This window comes from Streptopelia decaocto (assembly GCF_964273445.1).
Source record: "Streptopelia decaocto genome assembly, chromosome: 4".
Classification (NCBI taxonomy): Eukaryota; Metazoa; Chordata; class Aves; order Columbiformes; family Columbidae; genus Streptopelia; species Streptopelia decaocto.
The window spans coordinates 34877197-34895462 of record NC_138658.1 but is presented as its reverse complement, the minus strand read 5'-3'; the positions used below and the strand labels follow the sequence as shown (position 1 = coordinate 34895462).

General features: G+C 36.6%; 1 protein-coding gene across 5 annotated transcripts in view; it reads right to left on the bottom strand.

Moving 5' to 3' along the window:
* The window catches only part of RAPGEF2 (Rap guanine nucleotide exchange factor 2), a 188058-nt gene that overhangs the window by 29056 nt on the left and 140736 nt on the right, over positions 1-18266 (bottom strand). For all 5 annotated transcript variants that reach the window (XM_082051650.1, XM_082051647.1, XM_082051646.1 and 2 more), the window contains 7 exons: positions 18001-18132; positions 8539-8716; positions 6514-6650; positions 5736-5894; positions 3725-3877; positions 3164-3328; positions 60-167 (listed from right to left, as the gene is read on the bottom strand). In XM_082051650.1, coding sequence (XP_081907776.1) covers positions 60-167; positions 3164-3328; positions 3725-3877; positions 5736-5894; positions 6514-6650; positions 8539-8716; positions 18001-18132 — 1032 coding nt within the window. The remainder of the gene's footprint in view (positions 1-59; positions 168-3163; positions 3329-3724; positions 3878-5735; positions 5895-6513; positions 6651-8538; positions 8717-18000; positions 18133-18266) is intronic.

Below are 18266 nucleotides of genomic sequence, written 5' to 3'. Positions count from 1 at the left end.
AACAGCAGCCTGGCTACTCCCTGCCATTCTAGACAGTCAGAAAAACTCCTCATTCTTACCTCCCTCTCCAAATTATTCTCAAATTCTTCCAGAAATCGAGTCATAGCAGGATCTCCTTCAAAATCATTGAAGTGATTGTTCACCCACAACAATACTACCCGTGTAACCTGAAAATTAAGCAATAATATAAATATTTTCCAGGAATACCCAGAATGGAACTAGTACCAAGTCCCTTAAAAATACTGCTCCTTAAAGCAGTTTTCACTGGAATCCTAAATATCATATATATATGTACACCCAAACCTAACTTTACTAATATGCAATCACTTACCAGGAGGATAGAATGAGTTAAATATTAAAATTGCTTTCACTTGTACAAGTAATTGTATGTTGTATTTCAAAGAATACTATGAGTTAAAAAATTAACACTAGCTGTATCAAATCTGGTTGAGTAGGGAATAGAACACACAGGTAACAAGGCAATGAGTTAGATTCATTTCTGACTTGTAACAATTTCCTGTTCATGTACATCTCCAAATCTGCTTAATTCTTCAAGCACATGATCACAAAGCTTCCGATACTGCTATATATTGGTTCTTGAATCTCACAGATTTTTAGATAAGCCACCACTAGCTTCATTAGGCTTCTACCTGTGTAAAAGAGCTATTTATGTTTAGAGAGGCAGGTAAAAGGAACTATTGTGAAAAGCAGGAAAGAGATTTTAACAGTGAATACATGTAATCCTTTTCCTTAGAGTCAACCTTTCAGTTTACTACTCCTGCTTTCTCTCCACCCCTGCTCTCCTCAAGCAAATATGATTACCAAGTTCACAAGGATCTTAGCCGGTATTCTATACTTTGTCAGCAAAAAACCCTCAAGGAATACTATCAATTAGTATTAGTGATGGTAAAGTCACAAAATAAGAGCTGCATTTTTTAAAAACAATATGCTTCCATTGTAAAATTTTATCTTAGTACACAATTTGACCTGGAACATGAGCAGCACTTGTCCTAACAAATTAAAAAGAGTTTTGATGTCTTGAATCAATATGGATTCGTGCTATTTTTAAAAAGCTCCTGAATCCAAAAGGGTTGTGCCACTCATTTATCTTAAATATACAGCTGCATTTCTTCTGTTATGCTGGGAAAGTTAGTAAACTCCCAAACATTTAAAAAACTAGAGCTTATGAAGAAAATCTCATACAAATTTCAATCAGCTAAAGCTAACACCTGTCTGTTCTTTGCATCTGTACAAAATCTAAACCTCTGCAGCCTCTTATACTAAAGGTCTGACACCAGGCATCCAAAACCAAACCATGCCACTCTCTCAGAGTTTCCAAGTAGTTTACCTTGTGAATTCAGAAAAACTTCCACAATTCATGACCAAACTAATCAAGTACCTCAGAACTCCTTCAGAGTTCATATTTCTAACAGGAGGCAACTGCACAGCACTATGTGCTGCCACTCCCAGCCACAGGGATTTAGGCTAGGGGCAGCACTTCTCACATATTTCTGATTATTCCACCTTTGAAATCGAAGATGAACTTCCTCTCTGTTAAACATTTCTGTTGTTTTTCACTAATGTGGATGACATTGGAAGATCCAGACAATGTCTGGTTAAATTTAGGCTAATTGCAGGTTTTTAAAATTGCCTGGGAAGTTGCAAGCCATACCACGTAATATATTTTAAATCACTGCAGTGACAGCTTCACTGCCAATGCTGCTTTCGAAGTTGAGACTTAAGGTACCCAAATAACATGGTGCTGGAAAGGGTTGAACAGCGACTTCCAGAAGAATGTTATTATTTGTGTCACAATAGGAACAGCATTAAAAGAGGATTAAAGCTGTAAAGTCAAGTACCCTGCTACTGAGCCAAATCATCAGTACGGCTAGACCTCAAATGGTGCAGTCTGATTACTACTGAATACTGGTCACCTTCAGGAAGTTCTACTCACCTCTTTCCCTCTCCTCACTGCCTAGCAGCCCCTAATCCAAACCAGCCAAAATCTTCCAAAATCCTTGTTCCCCACTTGCTTATCTCCACTTCTCCCAGGCTGTTCCCTTAGTCCTGCCTTTTTTTTCAGTGCTACTCAGTGTCAGAAAAGGCTGGTTATTGAGACGCCAGAACAAAGAGCTGCTTTGCTTTCAGACCTGATACAAGCAACTCTGCTTGCTCATGCTTTTACGGAGGCTGAGGGGATTATCCGAGGGAGGACAAGAAAAATAAGTTTAAAGATGAATTCTGGTATTATAGCTCTGAAGCTGTAACAAGGCTATGCTAAACAATATTAGCTGCAAAGCCTATCCTCTCTGCCAGATGTGAGGTACTTCCTCTGAGGCACAGATGTACTAGCTTTTCTAGTAGAAGAAATATCCAGATTTAAATGAAAGTTGAAAACCAAATTTCTCTTTAACCCTATTGGTATAATTTCTTCAGTTTCTAATTTGAAAAAAAAAAAAAAAAAAAAGAAATCTGGAAATATTTACTAGTGGTTTTTTTACATATAACAAAGTCATATACAAGTGAAAATAAAGCATTACAGTGTGAAGCATGCTATAGCCTCAATAGACAGTGCAAATAGTGTGCCAAAACTGGATAGACGGGGCCTTATTCTTCCGTCATGGCAGTTTTGTTTAGGGAAGAGGATTTTGATTGCTTTCTTGTGTTTGGGTGGGTTTTCTTTTTTTATGCTGTGTAACACTCAACAGATTCTCAACAATGGCTACATTTTCTAGTGTCTTTATATGTGAATAAATGATCACAAAATGTTTGCCAACTTGTGCTAACTAGTATTATGTATGGTAAAGACACAACTTACTTATATGCCCAAATTTCGAGACACAATACAATTCTATTGAGTTATATGAAATTAAAATACTCATTATTAGAAAAAAGCTTTTCCTATACTTGCAAGCAACTGAATCATGTTGTAAAAACATACCAAAGCAAAACACAGCTAATTTCCTTGCATGAGCACATTAGTATTTAAATAAAATACGGAAAAATATTTTCTTGGTTTTATCCATATATTCTGCCATTAAAATATGTCACAAGCTATTTGTGCCTTATTCAGTTTAGTCACTCCCTCTAAAATTTATTTTATTCTTAATAGCTTCTATATCAATGCAAATGCTAACAAGTATATAATTCAAGGGATTTTAACCTTATCCCTGAGGCTGGGGTCATTGAACCACTCCAACAACTTCTTGCCCACTTCCATTGGGCTGGACAGAAAGGTTCGATATGTCAACAGGAAATCTTCTATAAAGGTTGGGTCTACCACAGAATGTTCTTCCACCAAATGCATTGTTAACCTTTCAGCTGTTCCCTATTAAAAACAAACAAACAAAAAAAACCAAAAACACAAAACACAAACAACCCAAGACTCAGTTATTAAAATAGATTTTCAACGAATGCAAATTTGTTTCCTCATAACATACTGAAGATGCATTACACTAAAAAGAATACTGGCATCTGTTGAGTAATGAGCTAAGCAAACATAACAGCTTAACCATCGTGATAAGAAACATGACAAGTTTCTGTAACTGAATTCTATAGAAATCATCTAGTTATCAACATGCATAACTGTAAAGAGAAAAATAAATATTATTCATATATTTTCAAATATTTTTATAATATATATCTCAATCCTGCAACTAACTTGCCCAGTTAAGAAGTTGATAGAACACAGACTTTTGCAAGACACTCCCTCTTCTGCTTTTACCTTGATGACAATGTGACCTTTTCTTGTTCCAGTGCGATCGAGCTCCCTGTGCTCCTTCACCATGACAATCTCACCTTCCTCTTCTACCTTCTGCATGTTCTTTTCCACCTGATTGAGGATGCGGCAATAATCTTGCTGGGCTATACAAACAAACTGGAAAGAATCATCGCACACCAGTATTAAAGATCTGCAGAAAAACATTTACACTTAAGATGAAAGTACTCTATTAATAGAAAAGACAAAGTAGTTTCTCAGCCTGCTGTGAGTCCAATTTTTCTTTCCAGCAGTTCAGCTGTAGTAAGCAGAAAAACACACAAGCACAATACTTCCACCACAATTTGCAGTTAAAGGACACTTAGATTCATCAGAGCAAAATGACTGAGCATTATCAGCCATTTTTGTTCAGCTGCTTGGACCTCCTGTCTGCTGGAGGTGAAGCTCAGCATCCTAGCTGGTATTTTTTCTCCCATGCAAGCTTGTGCGGTATTTGGAAGGGTTATGAGATTGAAGGGAAAACCTAGCTTTTGGCTTTTTATGCCTACTGCTACTGTAAATAGTTTCCATTTTTCATAGCTATTATTAATGAAGTCAATCATTAGAAAACTAACATTCATTCAATTACATTAATGCAGGCACACAGAAACAAATTGCTTCTGGATTGAAGTATACAGCAGGAAAAATATTTTCTATAATCATCTGGTCAGCCAAGAATAAGTACAACAATAAATATCTGAAGAATATTCCTAGCATCCACACTATGTAAATATAATTAAGGCCACCAACTCCAACTTAGAAAAATAAATACTGTATGCACTATGAATTGTCTTTTAGAACTTGTTGGAGGTTCTATACTTTGGTCTCTTTTTGGGCCAATATTCAAGATTAAACTGTCACATGAACTTGGGTATTTAATTGAAAAGAAAAGATAGTGTTTCTTCTGATTGACAACTTGTTAAGGCATCATGTACATACTTAGGACAAAGGCATGGGATTCACGAAGACAGTATTTTTCTCCTGCATTCTTAATAATTAATTTACATATCTTTTCTGTTTCCAGCAGCTAGCAGTAGTTGAAACAGAATTCTCATACTTTGGATCTGTTCCAAAACAGTATTCTACCAAGATACCATTTATGCACTTCTTGGAAGTTAGATAGGCAAACTAAACCAGGAGACTATGTTAACACACATTTACACCCATTTCAAGGGACATACACTGGAAGGTAAATAGCCATCAGGACAAAGCGAAATCATAGAACCATAGAATGGTTTGGGTTGGAAGGGACCTTAAAGAACATCTAGTCCAAGCCCCCTGCCATGGGCAGGGACACCTTCCACTCAAAGCCCCATCCAACCTGGCCTTGAACACTCCCAGGAATGGGGCATCCACAGCTTCTCTGGGCAGCCTGTTCCAATGCTCCACCACCCTCATGGGGAAGAATTGCTTGATTCACCCATGGTTTGGCTATTGTCTTCTGGATGGGAATATGTAAATAGCAACCACATATCCAGATTACGCTAGTGTTTTTATGCTCCGAGAAGCATTCCTTATATCTGACTACTTGCATTACAGCAAATGTCAAGGCATTTTCTTTGAAAGGCCAGATTGGCTGAAACTAGATTTTCTACTTAAACCATGGGACAGGGAACTTGTATTACTTTAAGATTCCATAGCTGAGTTGAGTAAGGAAGAATGGCTACTGCCTGTAGAAGTAATACAGCCTCTAATTACTAATGACCCTGAGATCCTAAAGGAAAGTGTAAAGAAACAGATACACACAACAGGTTGCTGGTCTTCAAGTTCTGGAGAAAACATGTACACAAACCTCTTAATCCAAAATGATGAAGAGAATTCAATTTTCCAGACTGTGAGTATGCAGGTGACATATATCTCAACTATTGTACAGGGTTACATGCTGGAGATTTTACATGTATTAAAATAAAACTGGCTACTGAGTGGCATTATGCCTGTATGTACGTGACTTTGTGTGTATTACAGTCCAACACACTACCTGGCAGTCGTCCACTTTGGTTCTCATCACTCCTTTCATATATTCCTTTTCCATGGTAGGGGAAACACCAAAACTGTTCCCCATGCAAAGTATCTCTGTTCTTCCATCAGGATATGTCACCTCCACAGAGCCATTCAAAATGACTGACCAGGAATCCAGCTATAAATCAAACATTGCAGGATACGTGAAGACTGAATCATCTAACAATGTAATATCATACTATATAGATTCAACCTTTGCCATTTTTCCAAAAGAAATGTTACTTTTTAGCATCTATTAAAAACTAAGGTAGACTAAGCTAGTTTACCTTAAATGTGCAGCAATTTCCAGCTCAAGAAAACTGGAATCATATGTTTAACTTTAATGTTAAGAGTTAATGTAAGACTGATTTTTTTTAAAGGAAATAAAAAGGAAAAATATGATTTTAAAACACCACTTAAACACTGAAATAGAGTCCCGAAATCAGCTCCAATAGGCAGGAAGCATTTTGTACATTATGAAGAGTATTTTCTTGTGCTTTTCTTGCATAAATGTACAAAATCTTAAAGAAAAGCTTTCAAACTAATGCAGAACGAAAAGAGGCATAATTTACCTGCTCAATGTTTGTGGGTTCTTTTGTTTGGTTTTGTGTTTTGTTTGGTTTTGTGTTTTGTTTTTTGTTGTTGCTGGTTTTTTTGGTTTTTTGTTTTTTAATTTTTAAGCAACAAAAGAGGACCTTAACCCTGTAGAATCTGAGATGTCTGGTACAATAGGAGAGTCCAAAGTAACTTCTACTGACCTCTTCCCCATCGTTTAGTACAATAGTTCCTGCTCTCTCCACAACTGCAAACACCATTACAGCACAGAGCTCTCTCCTCACTGACATTGTCATGTTGGCAAAAGCAGGCAATTGATGCATGAATTCCAGTAGTTGTTCTGAAGGAGAAAAAGCCCACTGAGTCGTGCATGTCAAAACAACAAAGCACAGCAAAGGCAGTTCTTCAGCAAGATGCCCGAGGCTGCTTAAGCTAAAATGCTGCACAATCACTTCTGTATACTAATAAATCATGTATAGTGGCCTGTTGTAATTACTGGGTATTTTGTAGACACAGACTGGCCCATCAGACCATCAATAGAAGCCCTGCAAAGTAAAAGTCAGCATAATAGAAGAATTGTAATGTAACCGAGAGCTTGGAATACAACCCATGACATTTGTAACACTCCAGCCAGCCAGGGCAGTAAGTCCACGGAGACTATGATAGGTCTATATAAAACACAGCAAGACATTAAGAAGGAAAATTTAACAAAACTGAGCAAGTTCATTGGTAAAGCCATCCCTTTCTAGGCTAGAGCTAACAGTGTCATCAGGCACATTCACACAGTTCCAGACAGAAGAGAATTACTGCCTTAAAGGTGACTACTGCTACTCTGTCTTCTGCACACACTGGAATTGCATTTGTACTCAGCTGTGAGCTTCTCCCACATTTTTGCTTTGTACATTGGTCATTAACTACAGAACTCAATTTTTCTTAGTAGTCCTGCTGAGGGATTATATGCCCTAAATGTTAGGCATTTTTGCATTCTGTTTGATCTAAAAAACCTACTGAAAGTAATCAATAGGACCCCATCTTTTTCCTAAATTTTTATTCACTCAGAATCACCGACTAGTTGAGGTTGGAAGGGACCTCTGGAGGTCATCTGGTCACATCCTCCTGCTCAAGCAGGGCCACCTACAGCCAACTGCGCAGGACTGTGTCCAGATGGCTTCTGAATATCTGCAAAGATGGAGACCCCTCTACCACCTTTCTGGGCAACCTGTGCAGTGCTCAGTCACAAACACAGTATTTTTTGTGGTTTTTTTGTTTGTGTGTTTTTTTTGTTTTGTTTTGTTTTTTGTTTTTTTTTTAAAAAAAGGCATTTCCTGGTCATCATACGGAGCCTCTTGTGTTTCGGTTTGTGCCCATTGCCTCTGATCCTCTCACTGGGCACCACTGAGAAGAGCCTGACTCAGACTTTTTTGCAACCTTGCTCCTGGTATTTGTACACATTGATGAGATCCCCCTGAGCCTTCTCTTCTCCAAGCTGAACAGTTAGACCTTTCTCATACAAGAGATGCTCCAGTCCCTTAATCATCTGATAATCAACTTTAATCATCATTTAGTCATACCTTGATAAAAGAAAAAAACTTAAAACTCAGCCAGTAAAACAGATTAGATTAGAATTTATAAGAATTTGAATTCTAGTTCTGCATTGCTTTGCTTTCAATGTATTAGCCTGTACATTAACATAGCAATTTAGTTTGATTAAATACACATTTACATAAAGGTCTTAATGGCTCCAATCTTTAACACAAATATGTATCTGTGGTTAAAAACAGACACAACATCACAACTTAGAATTAAAATAATTAATATGATAAGCATCCAGTGTTGATGTTAATGTCGACTTTGCCAAGCTTCTGTCTATTTTCCAGAATGCAATGATGTTTACTTCACAAACCAGTTCTGATATAAATCATGTTGCAAACCAGTTCTGATATAAATCATGTTGAAGCTTGAGATCTAAAAGGCCAGCAACTAATAGTTTTCACCCATATCATGTGTGTTTTCCTCTTCTTTGGCTGTACTCATTCAATATATGGCATTTATGAGTCACCTTAAAGAATAAACACTAAACCTACCAACTACAAAAGCCAACAATTAAAAGAAAACCTCAAGGTTTTTTTGTTGTTTGTTTGTTTGTTTTGTGGTTTTTGTTGTTGTTGTTGTTGTTTTTTGTGAAGGAGAACAAGTTCAACAGTATTTTACTTCACTGCAGTACTTACCAATGTCATCATCTGTCCTGTCTATTGGGTCTTTCTCCAAGCAGTCTCTAACAATATCCCTACTCATCAAAGGGTCCGATGCCCTTTCAATGTCTTCTTCATCATCATCATCTTCAGAATCCACTGCTGTCTCTGGCAACCCACTGAGATCCATGTCACCAGCTTCACTTTCTGTAGCCTAAATCCATGTATGAACAATTAAAGAAAAAATATTCAAATGTGTTCACCACTGCTACAGTTTTCTAGTTAAATACACAGAAATTATTTATATCACCTAACAGATCACCCAAGTTCACTTATTATTCTTCATATTTCTTTTTTTGAAACAACTAGCCATTAATCCACCCCAAAACACTGTTTAAGCAGAGCTTTTAACACTTGTTTCAATCAGCCACAAATCAACAGGATTCAACATACATTATTTAATCAGTAGTTCTTGGGGGAATAGAAGGCAGTTATATTTCAAGGAATAATTCCTTGGAATATTAGTTGAATATTTATACACTTACATACATATATATATATATAAACAGTTCATTTAAAACAGCTTCTGCTCTCACCCCAACTTTACATTTTCAGACACTTATGAATGCATTGTAATTTTAGGTAGACAGTTCAGGGAAATAAGTACAGCAGCAAACAATACAGGAATTTTGCTATCTCCCAGTAACCTAGGACTGTATTTTTTTTTAGTGGTTCCAGTTGAACATAATTAAATATGGCTTTCATTTGCTGACAAACGGTATAAGAATTCACAGATGCAGAAAAAAATGTGAAGTCTCTGCTTAAACACCACAGATAGATTTCACAGAATATCTGCCAAATTTCACCTACTTTAAATTGTATTAAAGTGAAGGAAATACATAGTCCATACATAGCCTGAGGTCATTAGTATAGCAGCTAAACATAAATACATTTTAATGATTCAGTTTTAACACAAACACTTAAGAAATCCCACAAACATTTGTCTGTGATAGCTGATAAAGCTGCTTTTTCTCAGAACTCGATTTAATACCACAGCAGCTGCCAAGGCTCAGCTACAACAGTCTTTAAGGAAACACAAGCTTCTAACAAGCAAGTTTTAAGCCATGGCTTGAGAAATCAAGTTTGTAGGTATGAGAAATCACCTTGTAAGGATGGCGTGTTTCAGAAACTCTGGAAGCACGAAATGCCCTTACATCTACTTTAAAAACACTACATGGGGCAAACACAGCTACTAGAGCCTGTTTTATCAATCTGACTCTCACAGCATAAAAAAAAAAAAAACAGAAAAAACACCAAAAACTAGGTCACCTTCCAAATACAGAGGTGTAAGACAAATTGCACTGCTATTTTCATAGAATCACCTTCCCTATTCCTGCCTCACTAGCTGTGGCTGACATCTGTTAGTTTAATGCCATTATACATGGCCACCTTCTGAATGGCAGCATATGGCTGGAGATGGATCAGGGCAGCTCACAGCATTCTTAAATGCTTCTGTCGTACAGTAAAACACAAGCTTTGTAATAGGGTCTTGTTAATATAAAAAGCCTAACAGCACCTACACGATATTAAAATTATTCTCAATTTGTGTGGGTTTTGTTTGGTTTGGTTTTGTGGGGTATTTTGATGGTTTTGGTTTGGTTTGATTTGTTTGTTCTTTCAAGAAAGAAAAAAAGCTGTATGTTTCTTATGTAGGATAAAGGAGGACATTATACTGGTATACAAACAAATCACAAAAATTATAGCACTGGTAACAGTATTTTCATTAGCAGTCTTAACGTGCTTAACATGCATGTTCCCTGTGATATATTTGAAACAGTTGCTCTCACTAGTCTTACAGAATAGCCTTCATCAAAAGTGACTGGTGGAAAAATTAGTGACGATGAGTCAGTAGACACACAGCTTATGACACCAATCTGTCAGAACCAGAAGTCTCCAGCAGTGACAGCCCCAGTGACAGGGGGACTGAGTCAATTTTGCAAACCTTCCCATAATTAACAAGCACCCCTCCTATTATACTTGTCCAGAATAAGTTTTCCCAAAAGCATGTCAGTAAGATGAATGCAGAACTGAATTTAGTAGCATGATGCTAACATACATGAGAAAATTAGGCACACTGTACAAAACTGATTTATTCAAAGACGAGTTATTTGACTGTCTTAGAACAAGAAAACAAAACTGAACAGAAGTAAAAGATCAACAAAAGTTGTTGCTATTAAAGAAAAAAAAACCTCACACAAATTAAATGCAAGTATGTATTCAGAAAATACCTTAAAAGTCAGAACTGAAAGTTAAAGTATTTCCTGATGATGATAATTTCTTACAGACCTAATTAAATCCTTGACAGCTAAAGTCATGGGTGGAAACCGGAATGATAAAGCAACTATTTCTAACCTAGTAGTTAATCAAAACCATAAATGACTGCAACAAAGAATCTCAGAACTGAATGCAACAATCCACAAAGTAACAAGAAAATTAATTAAATTAACTTTAACCTTTAAAAATAAACCTTATTTTGAGAAAAAAAAAAAATTAAAAATTTCCTGAAAAAGTTATGATTATGCGAAAGTTAGCAAAGGAACAAAACATAGCCTTTCCATACAGGCAATGTGCATTCACAACAGTAAAGAACCAAACAATTCATCCCACAGGGACTCCTCCTCAGTTTATAGATGCAAAAAGTTTTGCATGATTTTTGTTACACTACTAAGAATAACTGGATCTGTCTCCATGTTAAAAGCATGCACCAATTTATCTAAGAAAGCACTGCAAATAGCTTCTTTAAGCTTAGTAGCTTCAAGTATGACATTAAAGATTCAAGATCCTCTTGCTGACACATTAAACTTCATAACTCACCTACTTCAAGCACTTTTGTGCTCCCTCATGCATTAGAAAAAACAAGTATGTCCACACAGGAATCCATAGTTAGGAAGCAAGAGCCATGCATCAGCTCCTTTGAAGACAGAGGTTTCCTTATAAACCTCAGCAGAAAATCCAGAATATGATGAATACTTGAGAGAATTTGTACTACAGTCAATCATGATGCTTAGAGCTTCCCAGAGCATTTAATCAAATACGAAATACACCTCAGAAATCAGTGCTTTCATGTTGCGCTTTGTTTCTTAGGTAATAAATTAGCTTCACTTAAATAAATCTAAAGAAATTGCATGTAAGAAAAATGCTGGTTGCAACTTAAAGTACAAAATAACATCTCTCCAAATTCTGAATATCAGTTGCAATGAAAATTTTCTTCATGAGACTGGAGACATTTTCAAACTTGAGGTGAAGAGTTATTTCCCATTTGGTACCTAAGGAGACTTGCCCAATCTTAAGCAGTGTCTGTAAAGGCTAATATTGTAGTGATACAAAAATGATTACTCCAATTGCTAAGGATCTTAAATACCAAAATAACTTCTAGATTTGAGTGATAATAGCTGATTAAACAAATACTGTAAAATAACTAGGAAAAGATGGCAAGTAAAGGAGTTTTGTGTAAGTATTCTCAGCCTTGGGCTCCTTGCCTGATTCTACCAGAAAAATAATAATAGTACTTTTTTTTAAAAAAAGAGAACTATCATTCATTCCCTTAAGGCAAAACTGGGCAGATCTGGAAAATGGAAAACCCTGTTGAACCCTTTAGACTGGTATGAGAAGAAACTGATGAAAACCAGCTCTAGTGGTCTTCCTTTTTTTTGGAGGCATCATGAAGGTGGACGTAATGAGAGAGGTAAGGGTTGACATGAACGGCTAAAGAGGATGACGTCTGCTACTGCCTCATTTCCTTCTCCAACCAATTTTTGGGTATCTGTTGAGAAACGGATCAGAAGAGGCCCAAGGGGATGTTGGCTCATCCAACAGATGATGTTTACAATGAAGTTAACTCCCTCCAGTATTATAACAGCTTCATCATGCATGTCTGCACACACATACCAGCCTCCCTATGGGAAGGAAAGTGGGAAGACTTGGAGAACTGCTCATAGGAAGACAGGCTCTGGTTTAGGTGGCCTTCAAGGTTTCCTACACTGGTTTGGGGGAAAAGATTGCAGCTCATGTTGAAAATATAAAGGCAAAAAACTAGAAAACCCTTATTAACCACATTAACTACTGATTTCTTAGTATTTTAAACAGAATTTTTTAGACTACACTTTCATTTTTTTCCTAATTTAACCCATTTTCTTTAGGAAACATTAAGGAGAAGAAATGTGTTATTCCAAAGAATACATGCCCTTTGTGACTAATGTCACCACCTGAATGAGCAATTCAAAATCTCCAAACATACAAAAGAAAAAATATTGAATAAAAAGTAAGTATAGAAGTTTGCATAGTTCTTATGCAAACCAGAAATATGTTAATCATCTGCTGTAGTCCTTCAAGCCCATGAAGGTAACAAAGTAAGCAGTCAAGCTCAGCTCAAAAAACCCATCCTCACCTTGTTTTTCAGTCATTATAGTGTTCAAAGGCTACAAAATAAACTTTAAAATGAAATTAAAAATGTTTATTAGCAAAACCATCAGTTTTTTATATCTGACTTGAAAAGTAGATACTGATTCAAGACACCAAGAACACTGGCCCTACATCTCCAGTAAATTACCTGCAAAAGTCCCATTAGCTTGAAATATTTCCTCCTGTCATTATATAGGCACATTGGATCCAGCTTTTACACAGAGAAATCATGGCTGAGGTTTTTTTTTTTTACATTAACTTTCAACTCACTGTGTAGAAGTTTACAATATAAATGAAGTGCTGTGAAATTCAATCCATGTAATTAGAATATGTATTTGTTAAAGAATTATCATATATGTTAGAATCAATTACAACTATTATATGCACACAAATCATACATAAATCTAAAGTACTAAGTTTATTTTTTCTTACTCTGTTGACATGAGTGCAAATGACCATGAAACACCTTAAAAATCCTTCAGGCTATGATTTTTACCGCTCTCTGTCTTCATATTTATTCTTTCATTGCCTACTACAAAATTTACAGCACAGCAGCCCACATCTGTCACAGGATTCAGTCTGAGCACTATTCCTCCCTAGAGATGGAAAAATGATCAGGGACAACATCCTCCCCTGTCACCAACTAATTGCTGCTTTCTCAAAACAGAGCAATGTTTCCCATGAACAAGGACTCTGAAAGTTACTCCTAGGCTACTAATTGCAGAAGAGATTAGAGGACCCAAACTCGGCAAGAGTGATAAGGTACTGCACAGGGCTTAGCCAAAAGTTGGGAGGGACCTACGTTACCTGAGCCATCTCAGATGCTCTTGAATTACCCCGAATCCTGCACTGCAGAGGCTGATACAGTCAGAAAGACTCACGATCTTAAGGTAAAACCTCTTTATTTTGCATACAACAACTTGGGGGCAGGCTGCACGGACTCTGTGGTTTGGTTCTCTCAGGAAGACTGTCTGGAAGGTGAACCTTTCTTCTACAAGTATCAGACTTGTGAGAAAAACAAAGCTGACATCTTCAAAATTTCCACGCAATACATACATCCTGGGAGGGTCTCGGAAAGGATGTTCCCGGTTTCCTGGACCGCCAAGAGTGTCTGGGCAGACACTGGGGGGCACGTGGGGCCAGCAGGAAGGCACCGGGCTGAGCGCAGGATAAGGCAGAGAAAGGCTGGCCAAGGAAAGAGCTGAGCCAACACAGCAACGCCTTCCCGAAACAGGGAGGGAGGTATAACACACGTTGAGGAGCTTTAATCTCCTCGCTCTCAGAGCGGGATCATCAGCTGGTAACATATATGACAGATATGGGAAGCATTTAGGAGCATATAGGAGCAGGTTTATACATCCATACAAGGAAGCATCAACTGAGCATGAGAAACAGGAGTGAGCAGCCACACATACACTGGAAGCAGGAGTGAGCTATTTGCTTTGCCAAATCAACACCAGTATTGTTCTTGGCAAATACAAGCCAGCACATAATCTCTTAACATCCAGCATCCCCTTCCTCTCCAGTCACATTAAAGAGTTAGTCACTTTATGAACTCATCTCCTAAAATACAAGTGACAACATGTAAGGACTTTACTGATTGGCACCTGAAGTATTTTTGGAGACTTGGGTGGGGTAAACACAAAGGATTATTTATTTTATTTTGGTAAGTACTTCTTATCCTAAAAGAAATTCTTTCATGTGCAACACTTGACAAACAAATTTAGTTACAGCATTAATATTTAAAAAGAAATATTCTCAGCTCAATGCTGAAAGGATCTGAAGATTCAGCTTCATGATTTATTCAAAAAAATCTTAAAAGGTCATGAACATATTTTCACTGCAAACAGCTGCTCTTAAGGCTACAGAACCAAAACTTACTAGGATGCAAAACCTGACATATCATTAACTTAGATTTCGACAGTGAAGATCTAATTAACAAATAAAATATTTTTTAAATTATTCTATTAACTGAAAGATAAGATGGAAATCTTTCTAAATCTTTCTTTTCTATTTAGGCATAATGAACAGAAGGCCATTCTACTGAACAGAAAAATGACATTATATACAAAACAAGAAACAGAGGAACAAGGATAATGAGCTTTGCCTAAGACCTATTAAAATGGAACTAAAAAAAAAAACCAACATGCAGATGATTTGGTTATGGTTTACAGTTTTTGAATAAAAAACTGTGAGAGAATTAAAAGGCAAATAATTGAGAGAGAATGACTAATCCAATCTCAGTTCCTGAAAGTATTTTTGTTTATTTAATCCTTGACTTGACTGTAGCAAAATGAAATTACAGCCATTGTATTTTGTTGTGGCTTTTTTATTTTGGCAGTACTTTAACCTAACGTAACATTGCTACATTACATCCCTTTACAACTGAAACTGAGGTAAGAAATTAATGATTTACCACAATATGAGAAATCATTAAATCAAACAATACTTGGTACCATAAAGTTGAATTCAATAATTTAAGAACCTTAAGCTTATCAGTTTCCACACCTGTACTTACCAATTCATTTTTTAAAATATTTTTTTCTTCAAGTATGTGTATCAAGACAAAAACATGGGGCTACATTCCACAATAACTGCTCATATTTCTCAATGTTGATAAAGACATAGGTTATTTTAATAATTACTCTGGCATTGTACAATTGCAAACTTCTCAATACCTCTGTGCCAAGATATCTTTAAATGAAGTATTAACTGTAGATTTATTTAAAAAATCAGATATTTTTTAAGATCATCAAGAACGACAAGACATCCCCAATTATTTTGTACATTAAATTGAAAAGAATATTAAAAAAGTAAATGTTCCCCATGTAAATACTTCACAAAACCATTAAATCTCTTCAGACACCAATCACCCCATTGACCCGATTATTGCAAACAAAACTTGTTATGGGTGTCATATACCAGGTTGGTGACTACAGAAAGATGTACTTCCTTAAAACTTCTGTATGATTGTTTTCGTTGTTTTTTTGGTTGGTTGGTTGGTTGGGGTTTTTTTGTTGTTGTTTTTTTTTGTGTGTGGTTTTTTTTTGGTTTTTTTGTTTTTTTTTTTTTTTTCCAGAAATTCAATGATCATTTTCACAGTTATAAAGGTTTTGCTGAAACTCTAAAAAAATTTACTTCCAACTTATCTAGAGAGCAACTCTACAACTGTAACTAAATGCCACCTACCACTGAGTCTCTAGAGGTACTTGGTATTTTTGTGTTAAAATGTAAAATCTTTGGAATGAAAGGTATGAAAATCTATAGATGACTTGAAGAACAAAGCTGGTTTTACATGTTCTTCACCCTCACAGTATAAACCTAAATCCTGTCTCAAAGTAATCTTCTCAGAAGAAATTCTGACAAACATACTTGACTGGCATATGCTATTCCTAAAGTGTTCAGTAACTTTGACATTTTTCACAAAAATAAACCTTTGCATTATTGCAATTACTGTCTAAATTGAACTGGGACCTTTTTATAGCCCATCTTCTCCTACAGAAACGCCTACGAGCTTATTCACCTGAAGCAGACTACACGCTACAAGTATGCTCACAACTGAACTTATATGTTTGTATATATGATGCTTTTCCCATTGTTTAAATGCAACATTTGCATTTTTAAAAGCATCCCACACAAACATCACGCCTCTTCTAGTAAATAGTACTTCATGTAGAACTGGTCTCATTTAATTTCTTTACCATTGTTTTGATATAACATTTTAATTAGATTTGATTGTTTTTCAGAATAACAAATTGCTATAGTTTCTTATCAGAAGGACAAATCCTCTCCTTCAGCATTGCAAGAGCTGTAAACATCAAATGAAGGATCTAAACCTTTTATTTCAGATGATTTTTTGCTGTTTTTTATTTAGAAGAAGCACAAACACCACAACGAGCTCTAGGGACTCTCTGGATCAGTTTCACAGTAAATGTCTCCAAACCCAAGCTTCTCCAAACACAGAGGACAGATCTCTATGACAAGAAGAACCCCTGTTAAGTATAATAACTTAGAAACTCTCACCAGTTCAACCTCTCCATCTTTCCCAGGACAGTTAGAAGAGAAAACACTACTGAGATGCTGGCACCAGGTAGGTAGGGATACTGGAATATGTCCCTCAAGTCAGGCCAGTACTGGGTTGTCACTGCATATTTCTTCCTGCTACTGAATATGCTCTAGATTTTGAAGCCAATACCTCTAAGAACTGTAAAATACAGCATCAAGAAGAAGAGAAATCCCTTACATTGTCCTAAATCTATAGTTTTGAAATTCTGATTCAACTTACAATGCTCAGCTCACGTGCACCTTTTGTCAGCAGATCTCAAAGCCTAGTCTTCTAGCACTAAACATCTCAGCTGTTGTTTTACACATGGCAAATCAGACAGTCAGAAAGACAAGGTGAAGTGTGGGAGTCAGGGAATAAAACCCTTTACCTCCTGCCCCGTTTCCCCAAAACTAAGCTCTAACATGTTTTTTAGGATTTCTGAGGATGCTTGAAACCTAAGACCTACTCAAAAAATAAGCCCTAGTTATAGTTCGTAAAAAAGTCAATTTAAATAGTGTCCAGAAATAGTGTATAGAAAAGTAAGCATCTTTTGGAACAAAAATTGTATAAGACCCTGTCTTATTTTTAGGAAAACAGGGTAGGTCTTACCAGGGACCTTTGCTGGAGAGACCACACTGGCTCTCCATGCTAAAGTTCAGGAACATGTCCTGCCCTCTAATTACCAATTACAAACAAAATTAAGGAAGCATAATCCAAAAATGCTGCCAAATACTACACCTCTACATTGCCAACTTGGATCCTGACAAACTAAGGCAACACACCTTACTTACTGAGTTTTCACAAACATCAGCTCTAGTACGTGGCAGATAAAACCCTGACATTATTACGATTCAAAGAAAAATCAGTCTTTTTGAAATCCATTGAGTGCTGCTTCAGACAAAAACTGACAATATGTAATAGCACAGATGTTCAGCTATTAACGTCAAAACCGCTGGCAATTGCACCTCCCCTTGCATCCATTCCAGCCTTACCTGGTAGATATCAGAAAGGCTGCTGCTTCCTGAATCACTTGTGATGCTACATCCTGAGTGACTGGATGAAACGTGGGTCACCTGTGGGTGGAGACTGTCAGTAAGGTGCAGCTTTGTGAAATCTGCAGGAAGCTATAGGTGGAGCAGAAAAAGCATCATTACAATTTGAGGTACATACACAGCAAAATGAATTAAAAATCATTTATGTCACACTTTACTCTCTGCCAGTACCAAGTGTATTAAGAAAACTATTGGGGCTTGAGAAT